The 24,428-nt window shown below is 34.4% G+C and overlaps 3 protein-coding genes and 1 long non-coding RNA gene across 5 annotated transcripts; 2 read left to right on the top strand and 2 right to left on the bottom strand.

Annotated features, from left to right (window-relative positions):
- Positions 1-119: 119 nt before the first annotated feature.
- Positions 120-9,203, top strand: LOC103838227 (cation/H(+) antiporter 16). The gene is made up of 3 exons (XM_033279429.1): positions 120-3,604; positions 4,129-5,133; positions 5,207-9,203. Exons 1-3 carry the CDS (start codon positions 3,401-3,403, stop codon positions 6,356-6,358), a joined length of 2,361 nt encoding a protein of 786 aa, XP_033135320.1. The 5' UTR covers positions 120-3,400; the 3' UTR covers positions 6,359-9,203.
- LOC103838226 (dirigent protein 5) lies at positions 6,766-7,539 on the bottom strand. The gene has a single exon (XM_009114648.3). It carries the CDS (start codon positions 7,476-7,478, stop codon positions 6,930-6,932), a length of 549 nt encoding a protein of 182 aa, XP_009112896.1. The 5' UTR covers positions 7,479-7,539; the 3' UTR covers positions 6,766-6,929.
- A 1,285-nt stretch (positions 9,204-10,488) lies between the features above and the next one.
- Positions 10,489-14,800, bottom strand: LOC117128041. The gene is made up of 2 exons (XR_004451175.1): positions 13,296-14,800; positions 10,489-13,202 (listed from the first exon to the last, which is right to left on the bottom strand). It is a non-coding gene; the product is annotated as an uncharacterized LOC117128041 (long non-coding RNA).
- Positions 14,801-20,694: 5,894 nt separating this feature from the next.
- On the top strand, positions 20,695-24,243 carry LOC103838232. 2 transcript variants are annotated; one of them, XR_004451124.1, is made up of 3 exons: positions 20,695-21,370; positions 21,718-24,076; positions 24,151-24,209. XR_004451124.1 is itself a non-coding variant. In XM_009114652.3 (2 exons), exon 2 carries the CDS (start codon positions 22,005-22,007, stop codon positions 23,955-23,957), a length of 1,953 nt encoding a protein of 650 aa, XP_009112900.1. In that variant the 5' UTR covers positions 20,696-21,370; positions 21,718-22,004; the 3' UTR covers positions 23,958-24,243. The 2 variants fall into 2 exon arrangements, 1 of the variants encoding a protein (XP_009112900.1); XM_009114652.3 differs by having other exon boundaries at positions 20,696-21,370; positions 21,718-24,243.
- Positions 24,244-24,428: the final 185 nt, after the last annotated feature.

Below are 24,428 nucleotides of genomic sequence, written 5' to 3'. Positions count from 1 at the left end.
TAACCAAATTTGGTAGTCTATTTATCTTGTATTATATTCTTTCCGTTTCAGAAAGATCCACGTTCTATAAAAAAAAATTGTGTTATTATACTCATTTTATTTCATTCATGATTATTTTTATCATAAATGTTTTATAACTATATTTCATTTTTACGTTTCTACAAGGAATCATTGAAATAAAATTTATTTTATTTCATTCAAATGGTAGTGTTTTTTTTTAGAATCTATAAAAATAAATAATTTCATATAGTTTTATTTCAAAAATTAGTAATCCAGTTTCATCCATGGATTTATGGAGAGTTTTTTTTTTATCAATATATGTTCTTTAAAAATTTAGAATGCAAGAGAAAATTTAAGTTTGATGCAAATATTAAATAGTTAAGTTTTATTTTTGTGTGATTATCAATCTAAATACTTGATTGATAATCACATATGTGGTTAAATATTATATTTATGTGGTTTTAGACTAAAGATCGTTCCATATAAAATGTAATTTTTGGTCACTACAAAGGACTTCATGTGGATTTTGATATTAGGGATAAATGTTCGGATATTGGAAGGGATCATTAGCAATATATAAGATGGATGAACCACTCCATTTAGCACCAATTGGTTTTAGGTTGGAAACTCATCTAGTTTAGCATGGTATCAGAGCCCGATTCACGTAGTCCAACCCGATCCACATCGATCTGGCCCAAAGTTGGCCCATCGATCTTTGCCCGAACATTCCGAGATTGACGCTCAAAGAACCATCATCTCGAAGGGGCGTATTAGGGATAAATATCCCACATCGGATATTGGAAGGGATCCTTAGCAATATATAAAATGGATGGACCACTCCACTTAGCACCAATTGGTTTTAGGTTGGAAGCTCATCTAGCTTAACATTTGAATGAGTTTAGAAAATGAAAATGTGTAATTGACATTTTTGTTACAATCACGATGGCATCTTATTTTTTTGTTTAATCATCAAACGCGGTTGTGGTGAATGTGGTCTACAAGCAATCTCTTCGACGTGAGTAAGCAACAACAAAATTACGATGGAATCTGCGCTTGACTAATGATGAGGTAATGGTATATCAAAAAAAAAGATGAAATAATGAACAAGAACTCGGTTTATCCAACTTAGATAGGTTGTCATATTTTGAACATTAATTTACTTTTTTTGTTACAAATACATTTTCTACGTAATTGCTAGATACTATCGGTTTTAACTTTTAACGGGACATTAATTGTCTAACCAAATGGCTAACATGAAGAACAAATAACACCAATAAACGCAGGGGGTAAGATTATATATGTACACTCCCACATAAGACCAGTGCCGTCTAAAATTTTTCTACTGTTTAAAAAGATTTAATGAGATAATGATGTAGTTTTTAAAATTAATAATTTCATCTCTATATTTTAATGATTTCTGAAATTATAAGTTTTCTTGTCGACTTTTGAAATTATATATATTAAATTTTAAAATATATCTAAATTTTATAGCTTTAGATTTTAATTTATATATTTATTAACGAAAATTAAATTTTTTTTTTGAACTTGAATCTTGTTCGATCATTCTATTTGTGGAGCTATTTCAAATCTATAAAATATTATTTTAATATAATATTTACACTAAAACTTCTCTAACCGAACTCAAAAGATTATTACATTTTATTATAAAATCATAATATTTCATCAAATTTATATTCACGATGTTACATAATAAGTTTTCATTATATATATATATATATATTAAGTAATAAGAAAATAACTAACTTAATAATATAAAAATAAATATCCTAGATACACTAAAATGTTTTTATCATAAAAATAATTTTCAAAAATCAAAATGATCAAAATAGTGTCTATTAAAAAGGATAAAAACACTTATACTCTTAAGATTAACTAATCTAAATTTATGATTTACTTTTGAGGGTGCGGTTTTGAGAGGGTTAGGGTTTATGATTTAAAATTTAAGATTTATAATTTAAGATAATAATTTTAAAATTATTTTTAAAAAAATTCCAGATTTTGAAATAGCATTTAAATCGTTTTAATTAAATTCAATTTTTTAAATATTGAATAAAGTTTTTTTTAATGTTTTTTTTATTTATTAAATTACTGATTTATATTTATATATTTATAGACTAAGCGTATAATTATCAATTTGCCTCTTTAATACAATTTCTTTTTACTGTTTTCCTATTGTCTTTTTGGTAAAAAAGTTTTAGGTTCTTTTGAAAGATTTGTTTTCATATCTTATATATTAAAACAGACGTCACAACCTTGATTTGTGTGTGATTATTAAAAAAATAGATCTAATGAACCTATTACTAGAAAGTCATGTTACATTTAATCTCTAATCTTATCATTATAATAGGTCTAAATAACTCATTTTCTAGATTATAGGAACTAAATAATATGTCTATAACATAATATTGCTATATTATAGAAAATAAATAACTATCAATCATTTCCAAACAAAAAAACGTCATCTCGAAGCTCTGTTATCAACTTTTACTTCCATATCATGTACCATCGGGTTTGAAAGAGACTGCAAGGAGTAGAAATATTTTTCGAGACTTCTACACCTAATCAGATACATTTTAAAAACTAAACTGATTTCACATTGATTTATGTTTTGTATATAGTTCATTTACAAAATATAATTAAATTCTTTATAAAATTTATACACGTAGCTTTAAGTTTAGTTTTTGTTAACTTTCTTATTTTGTGAAATGTTTGATTATCTTTGGAGATGATAATATTTTAATATTTTCCAAATTCTATTTCTACTTATTTATTCAATAATGAAATACTAATCCAACAAACAAAAGAATATATAAGAAGAAATAAACACATGTGAAAATTTGAAACAATATATTTGATGGAGAACAAGTATACTCTAATATTATTATGCTTAAACAACTTTAATATATTCGATAATACAAATCTATGAAGTTAAAAGTTTAATTTTTTTTTATAATTTGTGAAAGTTTAAAACAATCATTTCAATAAAAAACATATACGGTAAAATTATTATATTTTAAAAAGTGATAGACACAGCTTATATATATTATAGTATATACCAATTTAGAATTGAAAACAAAATGTTTATATAAAAATAAATGAAAACAAACATCTGCGCACGTGGATCGAGATCTAATAAAAGTTAATAATCTAGTTTTGGTTTCAAATTTAATGTTGTAGTCGGAAAAACAATTAATACTAAAACTATATTAAAATAGTGTATCATTCGCACTAAAATTTTGGTATGCGTTGGAAATACCATGCCGTAAAGAAAACCCTCCGTAAGACATAACAGAAGATACTCTAGAGAATCTCAATCTCAATTATTTTGTCAACTACAAAGATACACAGAGAGAGAGATATAAATACTTTCAGACAGAAGATGGCTACTTTTGTCAACGGGACATCTCCGGAGACGGTGGAGATGATGAAGGCGACATCAAATGGAGTGTTCCAAGGAGAGAGTCCGCTAGACTTTGCTCTTCCTCTTGTCATTCTACAGATTTGTCTTGTCGTCGCCGTCACTCGCTCTTTGGCGTTCCTCCTCCGTCCCATGAGACAGCCACGCGTAGTCGCTGAGATCATCGTAAGTCCTCGATCAACCGCTTTAAATCTATTTTATAATTTTTGGTTTAGTTCTGGTTGTCTCTTTAGAGAGCTGATCATGGTTACATCCAATTTTTTTGGTTTCCTCTGTACAGTTTTTGTTGTTGTTAGAGCTTGAAAAAGAAATAGTGACAAACTGACTACTTAACAGACCATCTACTGATAACCAGTATATACTAAACTGAAGTTGGTTTTGGTTTAAATCAAAAAATTTGTCATGTTCTTTCTAGGAAAATTGAGTTTTAATTCCAGTTTAGTTGTGTCGGATTCGGATTCAACTTTTTCGGATTTAGAAAAATCAGTATCATCCTATTCGTATTAAAACTGTGTTATATAACTTTTTTGGTTAGTTCTTACGTTTTGAAAAATCAGTTATAAACAAAAACGGACCAAACCTTGCTAATAGTAGTAACTATCATAAGTTCTCAACTAAATGATCTAAATCGGTTCAGAAACATCCGGTTTAATAGTAACTTAAAATGCAAACATAAATTAATTGCCCAGGGTGGGATACTTCTCGGCCCGTCGGCTCTCGGCAGAGTCACGGCGTACAAGAACTCATTGTTTCCGGCGAAAAGTCTGACTGTGCTCGACACACTTGCAAACCTCGGCCTGCTTCTCTTCCTCTTCCTCGTCGGCCTCGAGATCGATCTGAAATCTCTCCGACGCACCGGCAAAAAAGCTATTTCCATCGCCGCCGCCGGAATGCTCCTCCCTTTCGCGATGGGCGTCGTCACCTCCTTCGCCTTCCCGGAAATTTCCTCCACTTCCGGCGACGATAACAGAGCTCCGTTCATCATTTTCATGGGAGTAGCACTCTCGCTAACTGCTTTCGGAGTCTTGGCTCGAATCCTCGCTGAGCTAAAGCTGCTCACCACCGATCTCGGCCGTATTTCAATCTCCTCCGCCGCCATCAACGACGTCTTCGCTTGGATTCTCCTCGCTCTAGCCATATCTCTCTCCGGCGACAGGAGTTCCTTACTTGTCCCTCTCTGGGTTCTGTTAAGTGGAACCGCGTTTGTGATCGCTTGTTTTATAATCGCACCGTTAATTTTCAAACTAATCTCTCGGCGCTGCCCCGAAGGCGAACCTATAAGCGAGAAGTACGTATGCCTCGCGCTTTGCGCGGTTCTTGTCGCGGGCTTCGCGACAGACGCGATTGGAATCCACGCGATTTTCGGGGCGTTTGTGATCGGTGTGCTGTTTCCGAAAGGGCATTTCGCGGATGCGATTGTGGAGAAGATTGAAGATCTCGTCATGGGCCTTCTTCTGCCGTTGTACTTCGTTATGAGCGGTTTGGAAACGGACATAACTACCATTCACGGTCTGAAATCGTGGGGACGACTCGCGCTGGTGATCGTTACGGCTTGTTTTGGGAAGATCGTTGGGACAGTGAGTGCTGCCTTGTTAAGCAAGGTAGGGCTTCGTGATTCGCTTGTTCTTGGTGTCTTGATGAACACGCGAGGTTTGGTCGAGCTTATTGTTCTCAACATTGGCAAAGACAGAAAGGTGTTTTATCTAATCCTAAATCATTATATTAAACTAAACAATCATTTAATTATGATATAATTATGTAACGCAGGTTTTGAGCGATCAAACATTTGCAATTATGGTTCTCATGGCGATCTTCACGACATTCATCACAACGCCACTAGTCATGGCCCTTTACAAACCAAGCGAGACAACGCAAACGCAGGATAACGATAGCTACAAGAACCGCAAACGCAGACGCAAGATTGAGAGTGATAGAGAAGAAGAGCAAACGCAGCAGCTTAAGGTTTTGATATGTCTTCAAAGCGGTAGAGATATTAATCCGATGGTGAAACTAATCGAAGCTTCTCGCGGAGGAAGAAACCAAACTAAAGAAAGCTTTTGCGTTTACGTTATGCATTATACTCAAAAGGCGAGAAGAAACGGTTTGTGTTTTTGGAACAAGAAAAGAGATAACGTTGTGGTCGCGTTCGAAGCATCTTGTAACGTGAGAAACGTTTCAGTGCGTTCCGTGACCGCGATTTCACCTTTGCTAGCAGTTCATGAGGATATATGTAGCTCTGCGGATAGCAAGCACGCAGCGTTTGTGATTTTGCCGTTTCATAGACAGTGGAGTTCTCTGGAGCAAGAATTTGAAAGGGTGAGATCAGAGTTTCAGGGGATTAACAAAAGAGTTCTTGAAAATTCTCCGTGTTCTGTAGGAATCTTGGTGGACCGTGGTGGTCTCAGTGACAATGGTTCTGCGGTAGCTTCGAGCAGCTTCTCGCTTTCCGTCAGTGTTCTGTTCTTTGGTGGGGGCGATGATCGTGAAGCTTTGGCTTACGGGTTACGAATGGCGGAGCATCCTGAGGTTAAGTTGACCATTGTGGCTATCTCCGGTCCAGAGATCTCTAAATCTAATATACTTGAAGCGCAAGAAACATCTCGATTCCTTGCCGCAATCAAGAACAAGGGGGCCGTTCCGACAAGATTTGAAGAGAGGATAGTGAATTCGACAGGTGAAGCGGTTAAGATTATCCAGGAATTTTGCGAGTGTGATATTTTATTAGTGGGAAAATCCTCGGAAAGGCCCTTTGTTTCGAAACTACCGGTTATGATGAAGATGGATTATCCGGAACTTGGACCGGTTGGAAACTTGATCCTCATGTCTACTTCGGTATCAGTATTGGTGGTTCAACAGTACACCAAGAGAAATCCTTCCGTTGTGGGTTCAGTCTCTGTTGGGGTGGTGGAGTCGCCATGAAAAGAAAACATGAAAGGTGTTTTATTTACCCTGACGGACAAGAAAAGATGGGTAACACAACTTGTGCATCAACATGTGTTAAATGATGTTCCTATAGTCCTTTTCATGAGCTTGTATAGGTTTTGTAAGATTATATATGTTTAAAAATTAGTGATACTTTTTACCAAAAATAATAATATTAGTGATACAATTAGATGGATAGATTTAGTCATGTTGTTAAAGATTGTCATGATAGTGGCTTTGCAAGAATTTGTTTTTGGTCTACCATATTTATCATTTCTTTCGCTTACACGTTCATTAATATAAAGCTAGATTTACTTTCAGTAGTACAAGTTAGTAAAAATAAACTCTCGATAGTAAAACCCAAAATTGTATTACACACAAGTTTTTCATCAAACAAACAAGAGATGACATAATAGGGGATATTAGATGATATGAATCGCATCAAAAGACATATCTAGCAGAACACATAAAATCCCAAAATAAGATTGTTACATAAGCTTATTCAATCATCAGAAGTCCAGAGTACTCAAAAACACACACACATTGCCTTTTTTTTTTCCTTTTTCTTTTAGTAACAGTCATAGAGTTTGATATCCATCTTGACCCTAAAATACTTCGCACCTTCAAAGGTGTCAGTTTCAAACGTAACAATCCCTCGAGACATGAAGAAATCACCTGTTCCTCCGACCACAGACAGATCTCTTGTCTTCTCCATCATAAGATCTGCTCCCATTATGTTTAACGTCCCTTTGTGTTGAGTCGAGTTAAACACAAGTGTGTATGAGAACCACGCATTGTAATCATTCTTCATGTCGTAGAAATAGAAGCCTTGAGCACGTGCCACAGGTTCGGATTGATAGTTTTTGTCTATGGTCACTGGATCGTCGAAGATCACGAGCTTTCCGAATTTGAAATTCCCGAGTCCCGGAGGGTTGGTAACGGCAGCAGAAGTCGCGTTTTGCACGTCATCGACGCCAAACATTATGTCATGATAGTAGAGGACGAAGTTTTTGCAAGGTTTTGATTGAGATTTGGATGGTTTTCTAGCTGATATGACAGTTTTTGATAGAACAAGGACGATGAATAAGAAGAGAAGTAATTTCATTTGGCTTATCATATTTTGTCTATGAAAATGTTAAACTGAACAATGAGAGTGTAAATGTAATTGATGAAGAAGGTGTTGATTGATATACTAGCAAGTGTGATGGGTTTATATACAACTTTAGCTTTCTAGCCTGCGTTAATATAATGTAGAAGTGGACTAGCTTAAGTATATTTATTTTATTAGGTTGGTGAAAAGCTTTGTTTATGCATATAAACTATAAAGTGAAATCCTTTACGATGATATATCTGAAACTTTTCAAATTAGGCGGCTCAGTCACCTTTCAACAATTCCCACAAATTGTAAATGATAAAGAAATCAGTAGATAACACGAATTCATTGTGAAGTATCAATACTAAATAGCTTAATTTTAATTGATCTAAAACATCTTCCACTACATAAATTTAGAAGCCGGAGAGATATCAATTCGGTTATTTATGGCAAAACATGGACACATTTGTTCAGCAAACTTGTGATATTTGGAACGCTCACACGTTGCGACTATTCACAAATTAGCATTCAAGAGATTAGGATCAGCTTGTTAGGCTCCTCCATAACACAGACTTTGGCCACCATCAAACTCTTTTTATTGACATATTTTTCAAAAACTATCTACCATATCTGATGTAAAAGAAATGGTGGTAGATATGAAGAACCACCATTGCCATCATCCTGACTCATCAAGTTCATAATTATATACGTATGGAATAGGCTTAGCTCAAACCTCATCACATTTTACCCTACCTATGCAGAGAGAGTAACGTTGTGGGTTGCCACACAGTCTCCCTAATAACGCCCAAAACAACACCATTACACCAGAAACCATCAAATTCCACTCTTATTCTAAAGTCTATGAACTTGTGTTTGTATAGGAACATGATTTCAACGGCAAAATGAATATTTGTTATTAACAAAGATACGAAACATGAGTAAAAATACAACAATACCAAAATATCATGAATGATAAACCGGTTTGTCCGAATACACACTTTCTTTCTTTAGTGTGATGGTTTCATACAAGTAAGACTGCCTGATCGATTGTTTTGAACACCCAAAAACAGAAGCTAACGAACCTAAATATGTTGTATCTCAAAATAAATAAATAAATAAAACAATAGAAAAACAAATATACGGAGAATTATTGTTTATTTATCAGTTTGATCTATGTGTAATCTATAACATGTGAAAGAGACGAAGACTTCTTATAGTCTCCGTGTCCAGCGTTACTCATAAAGTGGAGAGAACTAAATTAATGGCCATATAATTATTTTTTCAAGTAATTGTCATAATTGATTTATGTTAAAAAAAAATCTATTCACATTAATTTTGTTACTAATGACAATATAAAAGAAACGTTATATTTGTTTAATTAATCTACAATATATTATCAAAAATATTTAGATCAAATATATAATAACTATTGGTTAATTTGTCCGAATTATGAATTCCATATTTCTTTTCTCTAATACATTTCAAGTGTATCCATGATTTAATTCTTATTAGGATTTTTCGACTTTAAGTACAATAGATATTATCTCTAGTTTTCCGTGTGGGACAAATTACATTTGTCTCATACAAACAACTTATTTTCAATTTCATTTTTCATTTAAATATATTCCAATGTTAACATATAAATACACTATAATACTGCTCACTGCAACGACAATATCATTCTCGAATCCAGTCCTTCCGACAAACAACTTCGTTTGAAATGTCACTGAAATATATATGATCTATCAAGATCGAGTTCCATAAGTGTTAGAGACCATCAAATATCTATAACATCCCATTCTGTTAGTTTTATAACGCTTGTATACTAAAAATTATTCTAGAAATTGAATAAACAATTTTATTGCCTTCATGAGTTCTTATGAAGTTGCTCTAAAACTTTTAGAATTTCCAGATGATTTAAGAATGTATAAAACTATATCCCAAAATTGGTTAGTTCCCAAATATTTTCAAAATTTGCATAAAACATCATTTTAGCAACTAGCATGGTCTGATCGTCTTTTAATCATGGGTTGGTGGAGCACTAATATCAGCACGGGGAGTTCGCTATACCTTATAATTTTTACATGCCAATTTAGTCAAATGCCACTGACATGCTAATGAATATATTCACATGTGGATTTAGATTTACTAAACACTTTTCTTACAAAATTAATGTTTAAGCTTTCAATCTAGTTTGTTTTATATATGCGAAAACAAATTAATGTGTTGTTCTAACTCATAATTAATATTGAATCTCTATTATTTTATTATTAAAACTAAGAATCACCATCTTTAAAATTTTTGTATTAAAAATATATATATGATGTTTATATCAAATGTAAGTTTGGGTTTACAAAATTTTGATACCACTTTTTTTTTAATCACAGCACAAAATTTTTATACCACATATATAGAAATTTAAAACTTTTTTTTCTTCTTCTCAAAATCAATTGGATACTGCTAAATTTACCAGTGACTAGGGGTTGGCCCGCCCTACGGGCGGGTGAATTTACATTAAAACTATTTTATATTAAAATAATTAATTATATAAAATATTTAAAATTTTAATTTATACTGAAAATAATAAATGAAATCTGTTTTTATTCTAAAACTTTATTGTAAATTTAATTAAGTTTTGTTGGTTTGAGATGAAAAGACCACTAACAATTTTTCTTTCTAGAGAACACAAAATTATTAAATTTAAAATTAAGGAAAATGTAATGCTTCATATTTTTCTATTTTATTTCCATTTTGAATTTGATATAGTTGAATAAAATCAAAAGTAATAAAACTAATATTTTTTATTTCTAAGAGTATCAGATTTTAATATTATTATAAAAATTAATTTTTCATAATAATATAATATTAATCCACCTCCAAGCTAAATCAAATTAAAAATCAAATGTAATGTGATAAAATTATAAAAATGTTATATTCTAAAGTAGCATATAAATAGTTTAAATAATTTCGTAAATAATAATTAGTATATATTATGTAACAATGAATGATTTTTTATATTATATGTTTGTTTCAGTTTATGATAAATTTTCAATTTATAATTAAATTTTCTTTAATTTTGGTGTTTTACTAATTATGTTTTGTAAAATATTTTGGCATTTGTTGAACTTAAAAAAAAATATTTGTTGGAAATTTCGCTCGTGCTATTTGAAAATATTTTTATAAGTTAATAGTGTTATAAATTAATATAAGCATTACATTTCTAACAAAATTTTACTTGAGTTTCATATCCTATCATACAAAATAATTTAAATGTAGTGTAATCATTAATAATCTGGAAATTAAAATTAACCAAACTGCATATAAATGTTTTCTGAAAATTAGTTTTCTTTTCAAAAAATAAAATTTAAAGAAGTAACTAAACTTTTTTATTTGTTTTAGTGTTGGCTATATTGAATGAAAATATATATTTCCTATCTAATCAAACATCTCATTTTCAGTTTCCACTTAGTAACAACGATAACATCGAAAAACTTATATATATAATTTAATAATTAAATGGTACAAAACAACATAATAACTTTATATTTCATCCCAAAACAATCAAAGAATATGTCATCAAACAAACAATTATGCACATCAAAACTGGAGAGCTTCTGTTTTGAAACTTACAATGATTTTTCAATGATTTCTGGAGGTTCATCATTTTGTTTCTTACTAATTTTTTAAAGCATGAACTTCGTGATAAAAATGAAAATCTGTAAATTTCTTTTTTTTTATTGTCATTGCTCGAATTTGATGAAAGGTGCGACCATTAGCATCTGTAAAATCTGTAAAAATAAAGTGTGATGTTTAGTGTAACCATTAGCAGCGCGTTGAGTCTCTGGAATCAAGGGTATCAGAGATGTTTAATTTTTTTTAAAAAAATTGGAATGATGACTTAAACAGTTTCGAGTTGGAACTTTACTTTAGTGGGTTGATCTCAGTTTTTGTTATGACCTATGGATAATACGATGAGGAGACGGAATATTAGTGTATGTGTGACAGGATCAGACGGGGTTGAATAATCTTTTTTTTAGCTGTTTTGAATATTCTTAACCTCTGTAACCAGCCAGTAGTTCGATGACCAACAATTTAAAAGCATAAGCAAAAATAGAATTCTTGGAGTAGACATAATTTATTTACGTTAATAAAATGCACTTACGGCGGGGCATAATAGCTGAGGACACACACACATTCGATTCTTGAAATTGAAAATAACATGATAAAGATAACGATATGCTTTGAAAACACAGAGCAAAGTATCTCACAACTCACTTTTCTCAGTTCCGGAATATATTTTTCAGAAAATGAAAATGAAACAGCTTGTAGGAGTAACAATATATTGGTCTATGTAACCAGTTCTACGGTTCAAAATTGTTTAAAAAGAAAGATGCAGAATTCATAGAGAAAAAGAAATAAACGTATAAGTTAAAACACTGAGGAAAATAGCTCAAAGTGATACTTATTCGGTTTATGAAACAATTTAAAAACTGGTTAAGAAAGCAGTTGTGAGATTGAGCGACCTTGTATCTACTCCAATAATCTGAAGCTTAACCATGGTGTGGCTTCTTCGCAGAGTGCGCACACACTGCCTCGACGGACTCCGCAGAAGACATGTCAGATGAAACAGCGATGTCACTTGGTTCAGTAACAGTTCCTGAGAGGCTTTCCACCATCACATGGTTACTGGGTCTGTTGCTGTTGTCATGAATATCTCTTTCAACACTTTGAGAAGGGTCTGTTGTTACAGCTCCAGCTCCTGGAATATCATGGCCAGGGTTGTTATCACCTCCCTGTGGAGGAGTCAAGTAAATGATTAAGCAGAAGTTTTCGTAAAGAGTTTAACAACATGAAGGGAATAGTTTGGTATGACCCCTGAAAGCGGAGGTTGGCCATAATTCGCTGAGTATTTTTGTGTTTCTTCATAGAAAGTGGAAGTAAAATCCATGAACTTACCAAAATATCTGGAATAAAACATATGGAATTATGGGCCTGTATGAGATGATTATCAATAATTAAGAAGATGGGAACGATGTGAATAAAACAAACCAGGCAACTCGGAATTGGTATTAGCTAATGACATCAACTCCTCATAACCTTGGGGATGAAGTCTCTGCTCTCAGGGACCTCTTCGAATAGGAGCAAAACATGGGCGTCCGCAAATCTGAAGCTTTGCTTGCTCCTAGTACCATCAAGAATCGTTTTTTTCTTCTACAGGTGCCAAATTAATAATCAAAACAGACTTTAAGCGCATTTACCTTTCCATCAACCAGTATCAGATCAACTCCCATTAGTTCTCCACTTTTCTTCACATTCCAAGCTTTCCCAGAATCGAAGGAGCCCAACTTACATACACTTGTTTTAAAATGAATTCAATCAGACGTTCACTATACTGCAAATAACATTTCTCTGGATTATTAAAAACTGTGAGGATGATGTTTAAGGGATATAGCCTTACCAATAACTCGGCCGCGGAGTGATAGTCGGAAAGTCCTTCCAACGGATAGAAAGCAAGGAAGAGGTGAGAGGCGCTCTGGTGATCCTTGGCCTTCATTCAAACTTACTCTTCTGCTGGCATCTGAGCAATAAGACGCTTCTGTGCTGATAATACCGAGACACGATCATGGAAACTCAAAACTATATTCTAAACTTTGCATATCAGAATGGGTTTTCTATGCTAAATAGATCTCACCATTGCATCATCTCTTTTATTCTTCATAAAAGACTTGAGAGAACTTTTGAATGCGTCTGCAAATGGAATTACAGTGAGATCCATCATCTGTTACACTCTTTCTACATTTCAGAGTTCAACCAAAATCTTAATAAAAAGATAAGTATTACCTTGAAATCATCAGTTATACAAAAGCCTCGGTGATTCCAGATTGAATCTTCTGTGGTCTTCACCATCAGAATCATCGTTGAACCCTTCTTTCTCATCGATTTCGTCAAATTTCGGCGGCATGTTAGCATCAGAGAAGATCTTATGAATGGTTACCACTTGTGGCTTCATCGATTCATCTTCTTCGTCATCGTCGTTGGGTTTGTAGTTTTACGATCTCTTCTGCTCTCTTCTTAGAAATCTTCTGGTAATCTGAATCATGTCAACTGAAAAAGATATCATATTTGAGTGAATGGATTGCTTTGACGATATGTGGCGAGGGCTGTACTTCCCGCAGATTTATAGTGGTGGTGTTATGGATCTTTGAAACGGACGGAGAACAAATCTATAGTGATTGATTCTGGAAATTGAAAGAATGATTTAAGATAATGCGTTAAGTCGAGAGATTAATAACAGAGATTGATGAAGAAAGTAGAAGAAGATTTGAAACCGTGACGATTTGGTGACGCAGATGGCGAGGTAGGTTAAATGACGTGGCTGAATGATTGGTTGTGAATATTTTAGCTGACGTGGACAGCTTAGAATTGCTTCAATTTAGTAGCTTTTATATAGTGGGATTATAAATTTGAATACATGAAGTCCAAAGAAGAAGGGAAATCTTGTTATCAAAACAGATTTCAAATTGATTTGTTTTAACGTTATTGGGTTATGCTGATGTTGGGCCAAAGGATTAGTATTAGTATTATTATTATGGTTGTTAAATTCGTAATGACGGCCGGCGCTCCTCGCCGTGCTGTGAGAGGGCCTCCATTAACTCTCCTATCTAGATTTAGTTTGATTCTAGTCTTTTGAGCCTCGATGGTGGTGGTTAGTGCTGAGCTTCTTCGACGGTATGGCGTTTGGGATGGTGCTGGTTCGTTCTAGGTGAGCTCGGCTTCTGTGTCATGGTGTGATCTCAGTGATGGTGAAGCTGACTGTAGATCCGAGAGGTATGAGTCTGTTTCGATGGTGTCGCCTTGCAGATGATTGGAGGATCTTTGTCGTTAGTTTCTCACGAGTAATAAGGCTTGACCTTGTTCAGTTGGCTTCTGTTTGTGGTTCATGGTGGGTGTCTCCCACACGTTTCTGTTCTGAAAATTCAGATCTGTTGGTGTTGTCTCTCTTGCTCCGGTCTCCTATGCTCTCTGTTCTTACATGTGCCTCTCTATGGTGTTGGTGGGTTCATGGATGGGCTAGGTTCGGTGCGTTTATTTTTCTCATGGTGTAATTTGTGCCTTCTCAGACCTTGGGTTGTCTGTCCTCAGTGATGGTGCGTGTAGTGTGTTTTAGGGTTGTGGTTTTCTTCTTGTGGTTTCTGTTGCAGCGCATATTATGTTTTCTTGCGTTGATGGATCCGGGAATTGGCGTGGGTTGGTCTTCTATGGTGCATTCTGTAGCATGTGGCACATAATTTAATAACTGTGAGTTAGCTTTGCTCCGGACTGAAAGTTTTATGGTCGATTGCCGGATCCGAAGGTTGACGGTGTGCTCTTCTTATTGTAGACACAACAAGCTATGCTCTGCAGGGCCAAGTTGTTATTCAAATGGTGAAGGTATAAAGATATACAACAATGTTTGGTCTATCCTGAAGCTGTTTATCTTCTTTCATGTTTTAAGAACTATTTTGTTTCGGTTAGGATTTAGTTCTTTCTTTAGAATTTAACCATTTACCATAGCCCCTAGTGGTGTGCGTGGATATGTTTAGTTTCTAATCCATTGTGTTACATTATGGTACACGTTATTGTAGACCGATTATTTGGAATAAAATAATTTTTCAGTGTCAAAAAAAAAATTCGTAATGACGTGGAGGTATGATTGGATGGGAATATTTCATCCTATGTGGCACCTTTAATTGAGCTCTAAATTAGCTCCTTTTATATAGTAAGATATTTAAGTACATGATTGTGTCTCTTCTTTATGGATTCCTAATCATGTTAATATGTCAAATCTTTTCATTGCCAATTTGCCATATAATAAATCCAGTAGTGACCGTTTTATCATCAATGCACCCATTTTTTGGTATTAATTATGCTATCCTTAGCCGACTTAATTGAACACTGGCATTTTGGCAGCCAATAAAGCAAAACAAATTGCAGAATTTTAAATGTGGCTTATAACTATAACATTTTTATAGTATCACGAAACCATGTATTACCAAAGAAAATACAGTACAGAGAGATATATAAGTTTTGTTTTAAAAAAATTGGCAAAAAAAGAAAGAAAAACAGGTAGAAACTCTTGACACGTAAAAACAAGTAGAAGCCTGATCACAAAACGTCGCCGGGTCTGTGCTACTCTGTCACGCAGTTGAGCTCTCACCAAGATTTACTTTGCTCACCATATTATCTTGTCTTTTAGTTTTGCAACATTTTCATAATTTTTGAAAAGTTCTTTGTACACTATATTCATAATCTTAATAAAAAATGTATTTGATTAGTATTTAATTATATAATTTATGTTTTTAACTTTTTACTAAAATAATTTTCAGATAACAGTACAATATATATATAGAAATTATCTTTTTTTAATTATATTTTTAGATTTTGGTTAATTCAATATTCTATTTTTAATTATATAATTAAGAATTTTATTTGATTAATATTTAGTTATATAATTCATGTTTTGAAATTTTTATTAAAAGACTTTTTCAGATAGCAATACAATATATACAGAAATTATCTCTTTTTAAAATTATATTTTCAGATTTTGGATAATTCTTACTATTATTAATTTTAATCAATATAGAAATTATCTTTTTTTAATTATATTTTAGATTTTGGTTAATTCAATATTCTATTTTTAATTATATAATTAAGAATTAATAATTAGATTTGATTAATATTAGTTATATAATTCATGTTTTTTAACTTTTTTACTAAAATACTTTTTTCAGATAATAATACAATATATACATAAATTATCTCTTTTTAAAATTATATTTCCAGATTTTGGATAATTCTTACTATTATTAATTTTAACCAATTATCTAATCAAATAAATTAAAATTTTGTTTTTATTTTTTAGTTTAGTTATACATTTTATTCATTAAGGATATAAACGATATTAACCACTCTAAATTTTAACGTGAGAGCTCGATTCCAAAAACTTAATTCGAAAATAATTCAATATTCTATTTTTAATTATACAACTAAGAATTAGATTTGATTAATATTAGTTATATAATTCATGTTTTTAACTTTTTACTAAAAAACTTTTTCAGATAACAATACAATATATACATAAATTATATCTTTTTAAAATTATATTTACAGATTTTGGATAATTCTTACTATTATTAATTTTAATCAATTATCTAATCAAATAAATTAAAATTTCGTTTTTATTTTTTAATTTAGTTATACATTTTATTCATTAAGGGTATAAACGATATTAACCACTATAACTTTTAACGTGAGAGCTTGATTCCAAAAACTTACTTTTCAAATAATAGTATAGATTTATAGATCAAAAGGTTTGTTTATCTTTAGTTGAAATAATAAAAATAACTAAATTAATTGATTATTATTAAAAATTATTAAATTTTTTATCCAAAATATTTAAATTAACCAATAGTTTTATCCAAGTGATCAGAATCATTTAAATCATCAAATATTTTTATCCAAACAAATTAAAATTGCCTTAAGATGGAACCTGTAATGAATAATGGGCCAAAGCAGAAAAGTATTTAATGTGGGTTTATTTTTCTCAATATTTATTAGGATATTTTTGTTCTCACTCCATAATTTACTCCAAAAATGGTGTGAAAATGGAGTATGAACAAAAAAAAATCACTATATTTATTATTTATGAAGTAATTATTTTTTTGTTTATTCATTACTTCATTTCACATTCTATTTTTCAGTAAATTATGGAATACGGATGCTATTAGTCGGTTCTTAACACGCTGGGTGTGTTATTTATTGAATAGATCATAGAGACACGAGCAATGAATCGTATACGTCATACGTGGAAGCGGGTGCATAACAAGTTCGGTGGATTTTCACTATAAACATAGACAGCCAGAAGTCTTCTTTCAATTTCACACGGTAAAGGATCGAACAAACAAAACTCTGGGAGAAGTTGCTTGTATGCTATAATGACTTTTGTTTATCTCAGTTCTAAAAACTTTGATGGTACATGGTTTGAAATTGCGTGTATTTAATTAATGCATAAGCTAATTGTGGTTTCGAGTACGTACGGAAACTGAATAAGTTGTCTTCTTTTGCTTTTGCAGAAATCCTCCATACTCAACCATAAAATAGTAGTATTAAACAATTTTATTACATTAATTAGGTTTACTTTCAACGTTATCAGACGCAATTTCGGAAGATGGACTTAAAGCCGACGAAAAACAGAAAGAAGTAAAATCTATTTTTAGCCTTTCACTTTTATATCTCCATGCAACCTTCAAGAACTCAATTTATTTATGCTGAGTTGTTTTTCAACAGGCAGAAAGAACTAGCGGTTTTGGAGCTTTCAGGTAACAGAGCCGGGATAGTAGTAGCCACGAACACCATCATCAGCACTTACGCAATTGTTTTTGTTGTTGAATCGGATGAGAAATCCTTCTTCTCAACAATTGGTGAGCCTTTAAACTTCAAACTTTCGTGATAACGTAAGAACTTCAGTTCCAAAACTTGTAATTCTTTGAAGCTCTTGTCGCTACACCATCGCCATTGGGTGTCATCGCTGGAGCACTGGCGTGCGTACTTAGTTATCTTAAAAATGGAGGGTGAATATACTAATGTAAGCATATCCTTGGATTATTCAGCTTTTATTACACAAAAACCAGATTGCAATGGCAATTTACTAGCTTTTATCCTTAGCTTTTCAGTTCTTGTTTTAAGTCAAAGGATCTCATTTTACACTTGATTTAAAGAAAAGTGAGTGAAGTAAAGATTAAGGTTTTTATTCTATGGCAAATGGCAACTATAAGCTTCACTGATCTCAATCCTCCCACATCATTTGGTATCTAGCATTTGGTATCTAGCTATTCCTACCTCCCTCCCTCCCCAAAAAGCTTGAGTCCGTCCGGTCACATCTTTTCTTGTTTTTATTCTTTCTTATGTCCTATCCAATCTGTCTACGACGCATGATATTCCTAATCAAAGAAGCTGATCACGGACAAGTATTTCAAAAATATGTATATAAAAACAACATGCTGAGTTTTTGACATTGAAGAATTATATCAATTTTGCTTTGATAAAGAAACTTTGTAAACCTGTTTTGAGAGGTGTGCAGAACATTTTTTTTTTTTAAATGAGGAATGAAGTGCTCGAGTAAGGAAGAATTCTTCAGGGGAAGGTAAACAAAATGTTGTTTGGTTTAAAACAGGCGATATCTTATGTCGGAGGAGTTTTGTTTCTTGTGTTTGCTGCTCTGACAATTACTGATATCATTACGTAAATAACGAAAATAATTTCTTCCTCTTATTTTCTTTTATTAAAATACAATTTTTATTCCTATTTGCAATTTTCTGTATTGTTTATTGTCCACTCTTTTTCTGCTCGCAATGTTGTGGTTTTATCGTTTTCATATGTAGTATCAAATATCAACGCATTTGTTTTTAGTGGTTAGTGGTTACATTTTCTTAATTAGACCAAGATATGTAATACTCAATACATATATAATCATGTTTTTGAAAAAAAAAAAAAAAAAATGTTTTGAAAGATGCGTCCAAAATTTTACCAAAAAGATACGTCCAAACATAACACGTGTTCGGACGGACAGTAAAGAATATAAAGGAGTCGAGCATGGTTGAGCATATTCCTTTTTTTTTTTTTGCATATTCTCTTTTTTATTTGTGGTGTAAAGGTAAATATATATATTTTCAATTATAGAATCGTGCATGTTAAATAAGCTATGAAAAGTTACAAAATTTCACGCTTTATAAGTTGCTCTCCCAAATGAGTATCTTTTCTTAAAATATGGTGTAGTGTATAAATAAGGTTAGCAGAAAATCTGACTAAAAACATGTAGAAAAATGTAGGCTTTGCGAGTTGTTTGATAGGTGGTCGTCTATGGTTCCTTGGTGGCTTCTCTGTGTGCTTCTTCATTTTGCAACTCCTCTACGCTTCTTTCTCTCTCGTAAACTTCGGGCAAAGGCGACGGCTTTCCTGTTCGGAGTAGTACCTCTTGTCATCATTGTTGTTCTGTCTCCCTCGACTCCAGAGATTGTTTTCTTACAGCGCAGAATATGACTCTTCGGTTCTCGAAGACACAAGAGATGTGGCGGTTCTGCAGTGCAGTCATTGATCGCCATGGAGGTCGCTCTTGGTCATAGCTTACATCCCAGCACCTTGCGGGCTCACTTGATCTTGCGAGGTGGTGTAGTTAGACTTTTCTGTGCAGGTTTCGAGGCTTATGGGTCAGGAAGTAGCGATGAATCAACCCATTTTTTGCAAGTGTTCGATGCGGACTTCGCAGGTGTCTGCTTGGTTCGGTGTTTACCTTCTGCTCGCAGGAGTTCAACGTCTTTGTAGCTGGTACCTGTCTGTCCGTGGCGCCTTTAGTGAGGATTTACAGGTCTTGTTACGGTGGCCCGACTTCAGGTATGGCTGTTCGTAACTCCCTCTTCAATTGGTCGCCTTGCGCTTATCAGAGATGGAGATTATAGGTTTTGAGGAGATTCCGAGACCCAGCTACCTCAGGCGTCGCTCCGAGAATTCCAACATCCGAAAAAATGAGGTGAAACCCACATTTTTCGGGATTTAACGGCATCGGTTGAGAATGGGAATCGGTTATCTAGAAATTTTGGAATTGAGAACGGGAATCGGTTTCTACATGTGTCGGTTTAGATGGTTGATGCGAAGCTGGTTAATGATATTTGATTCTGGTTAAACTTTTGGTCAAATCGAATCTGTAATTGAATTGTATCTCCGGTTACGGGTTTTTCAAATTTATAATATAATTTTCTTAAAAACAAAAAAAAAAAAACATGTAGAAAAATAATGACATGCATGAACAAAATTGTTGCACCTATCGTACGTGGGCCCTTTTCGGTTTCCTATTTTGGACAATGATAGCAAACCCAAAAACGATGTGTTATATTTGTGTCAAAACATAACCAAATTGAACGGTGACGAGCCGCTGCTGATTCAGCCGCCACTGCTTCAGCCACCACGCACTGCGTTTTGCTGACGCTTGCAACCGCCTAGATACGTTAATTAATTAGGTTCATACACTTTTTTTTTCAAATCATAGCAAGAAACCCATTTAAAAATAGTTTATTCATTTTTTGACTTAAATTCGGACAGATTTTGTTTTCAAAAATGATATTTTTCATTTTAGTATAATATCTAAATAAATTTTTATTCTTTTATATATCAATCTTAACTAGTATGGATAAACTAGTAAATGAATACTAATTTTACATATAACACTAAAAACATGCGTTTATGAGAATAATTTAAAACATATGATTCCTCTATTTTTTTAAAAAAGTTAATTCAATAAAACAGAAAAAAATAAAACTTTTGGTTGTCAAAAGAAGAAGAAGAATTGGATAGGAAAATATGGGAGGGAAAGTGGAGGACACAACCAAATAATATTTTGACAGGTAAAGTAGGTTTAATTGTTAGTAATTTTTAGCTGAGCTTAGAAAAAAATAGTTGATTTATTTCTATGTTTAATTTGATAGTTTAATCAGAATAATAATAAGTCCTTCAAAAAAAAAATCAGAATAATAATTCAACCAAAAAAAAACACACACAAGGAAGAAGACAGAAAAGGCACGTGCTAAAGACTCGGATGGCACGTGTGGGCATCAGTAGACTCCTTAACCTTTTTATTTCCTCCTCCTTGTTCCAGATTCGATGATTTCCACTCTCCTTTAAGCTCTTTCTCTCTATCTCTCCTATATATATACATCTTTGAATCTCTCACTGACGGCGCTGCAAATCCCTAGATTGATTTCACAAAACCTAAAAGAAGAAGAAGAAGAGAATTGGTCAACCAGTATTTTCCTTTCGTTGAAATAGATTTGATTGCGATTTGATAATCATTTGATGCCGTGAAATTCTGATTTTAAAAAATTCAGGTATTCCTTCCTTCCTTCCCTTGATTGATAATCTTTTAATACATAATCTTAGCCTTTGTGTATTCGGTTTGATTGAGATAAAAAAAAGTCAGAGTCGTCTCCTTGTTCGAGAAACTTGAAGAATTCTGTTTATTCCGTTGTGTGTTTCTGTTTGATTGATTGATCTCTCCTACCTAATCTTGGTTATGCTTTTCCTATTACGCAAATCGTAAGAGTCCATGATTTGTTGTATTTATCGTTGAAAATTTCTGATTTTTTTTTTTTAATATTCTCTTATTAACAATCTCATAGCTTAGCTTAAACGTCTCATAATAAAGCATTTCTCTTTTCTTTGTTTTGTTATTTAGCACAAGGATGTTGAGCTGCTACCTTAATACGTTGGTGGAGGTTGACAATTAATTAACTTTGTGGTTGAGAGAGCAAGTGTTCGAACAAAGCTGCTACCTTTGGTTTTGGAACTTTTAATTTGAGAAATGGATCGGTGTGATACTTCAGGATTTGTAAGCGGAGGTGAAGACTGAAGATGCTTATAAGGTTTTCTAACTCTTAGTTCTACTGCTGCTGTGGCCTAGTCTCCCTCGTTTGCTTTGGCTCTTTCTCTTTACAAAGTTTTCACATTTCTCTAGTTGTGACCATGGATGCCAGATTCCACAACACTGGTTTTGCTGCTAACTCCTCACCCAATGTATTTGACATCTTGGGCCGTTCCCTTCACGTCCAAGAATCAGAGGCCGCCGCTGATACTACTCTGCGTCTTGATTCCCTTTCCTCTAATACCAAGGGTATCAAAAGGAAATGGAATCTGTTCAATGGATCAAAGGGTCAGGAAGCCGATTCTTTGCTCTCCTTGAGGCTTGGTCACTCTTCAAGCTCTTCTGATAGCAAAGGGAGCTCCCCAACTGATTCAATGACTTTATCTTCTCCCAAAGAAATCGAGGAGGCCTCCTCCTCCATGGATCTTGACCTCGACTTTACCCTCCATCTTGGCAACGATAAACCAGCTAATCTGAAAATGAAAGGGTTGCAGGTTCCCTCGCCACAATTTGATCTTGAATTGAGTCTCTCTGGGGGAGGAGGAGGGTCTTGTCAATCTGAGATCACTGCGGTCCAGCAGCAGCAGGGGAACCAATATCCAACTCTTGCGGATATGTTACGTGCAACTAATGAAGGATCCACATCATGTGGTGGATGGAGACCAGGGTTTGCATCATCACCTGCATTGCAAGTTTTATCAAGCAAAGAAACAAGCTCCTTCCTAGCTCATGCTCCTAAGAAGATTATCATTCCTGCTGCGGACCTGTCATCTAGCTCGGCAACAACAACAACAACAACACCAATAAGCTCGGGTACATTTACTTCCGATTTAGCTCAGCAGCTGAAGCCACAGCATAAGAATTCTTCTTCTAGTTCCAAGTTATGTCAAGTTGAAGGATGTCCAAAGGGGGCAAGAGGCGCGTCAGGCCGTTGCATTTCCCACGGTGGTGGACGTAGATGCCAGAGACATGGCTGCCAAAAAGGCGCTGAAGGTCGAACTGTGTACTGTAAAGCCCATGGAGGTGGCCGTCGATGTGAGTTTCTCGGATGCACCAAAAGCGCTGAAGGCCGTACTGATTTTTGTATAGCTCATGGAGGTGGTCGAAGATGCAGCCATGAAGATTGCACACGAGCTGCTAGAGGAAGGTCAGGGCTCTGTATTAGGCACGGTGGAGGAAAGAGATGCCAAAGAGAGGACTGCACGAAGAGTGCTGAAGGGCTTTCGGGACTCTGCATCTCTCACGGAGGTGGTCGTCGATGCCAGTCTAGCGGATGCACGAAAGGAGCGCAAGGGAGCACTATGTTCTGCAAAGCACACGGTGGTGGGAAACGGTGCACGCACTTGGGTTGCACCAAAGGCGCGGAGGGAAGCACGCCGTTCTGTAAAGGACATGGAGGAGGTAAAAGATGTGCCTTTCAAGAGGGTGATCCTTGCTCCAAGAGTGTTCATGGAGGTACTAATTTCTGCGTGGCTCACGGCGGTGGTAAGAGATGTGCGGTTCCTGAATGCACGAAGAGCGCAAGAGGAAGGACTGATTTTTGCGTCAGGCACGGTGGAGGGAAGAGGTGCAAGTCTGATGGATGTGGGAAAAGCGCGCAAGGCAGTACTGACTTTTGCAAGGCGCATGGAGGAGGGAAGCGTTGTGCGTGGGGTCATCCGGAGACTGAGTATGCGGGTCAATCTTCTTCTGGTCCTTGTACCTCGTTTGCTAGAGGTAAGACTGGTCTTTGTGCACTCCATAACAGTTTGGTTCAGGATAACCGGGTCTACGGAGGAATGACTGTAACTTCAGGGAGCCAAGAACCGAGAGTAAGCAGCAGCGAAACAGAGAACGAGGAAGAGTTTAGCGGTTCTCAAGACATGAACATGGACAGGATGAAAGCGAGAAGTGCTGATGGATCTCCAGAGACTGATATTGATCTCAACGAGTATGAAGCAGGACTGGGTTTGGCTCCAGAGGGAAGAGTCCATGGTGGAAGTTTGATAATGGCGATGTTGGCTGGTAGAGAGGGTGGCTCTGGCTCAAGCAACCTGCCTAAGAGGTGGATGTAAGTTAACAATGTCTTCAGTTTACTTCTCAGTCTTTTAATTCTGTACGTGTGGAGTATGTTCGCGCACGTGAGAGTGAAGGTGTTCCGAGTCTTGTGTTTGGTCTAGTTTAGGTTTGTGTTAAGAGAGTAAGAAAGGATCTAAGTCCATGTCTTACTTTACTGTAGATATTGAATTAAGGTTATTGTGAATTGTCAAAACATTCTCTCTTATGATGCTGATGATAAGAATAAAACTGATGTGTTTGTTTGCAAATTGCAAATCTTAAGTGCTTATGTATTTTGGTTTAGAATACAGTTCTTGCAACTCTAGCTTTAGGTCAAGTTTCTTGGCGTCATTGCTGAAGTGATTTCGTTGACAACGGCTTCATTCGGAGACTGATGCCTGTTTTAATGTAACAGTCATCATGATGTTGTACGCTATTTTGAGGCTTTAGTTTTTGTTCCACAGAGCAATTAACTTGAAGAGATGTTC

This window comes from Brassica rapa, chromosome A09, assembly GCF_000309985.2.
Source record: "Brassica rapa cultivar Chiifu-401-42 chromosome A09, CAAS_Brap_v3.01, whole genome shotgun sequence".
NCBI lineage: Eukaryota > Viridiplantae > Streptophyta > Magnoliopsida > Brassicales > Brassicaceae > Brassica > Brassica rapa.
The sequence above is the reverse complement of the archived record's forward strand: the minus strand, read 5'-3'. Positions and strand labels throughout refer to the sequence as shown.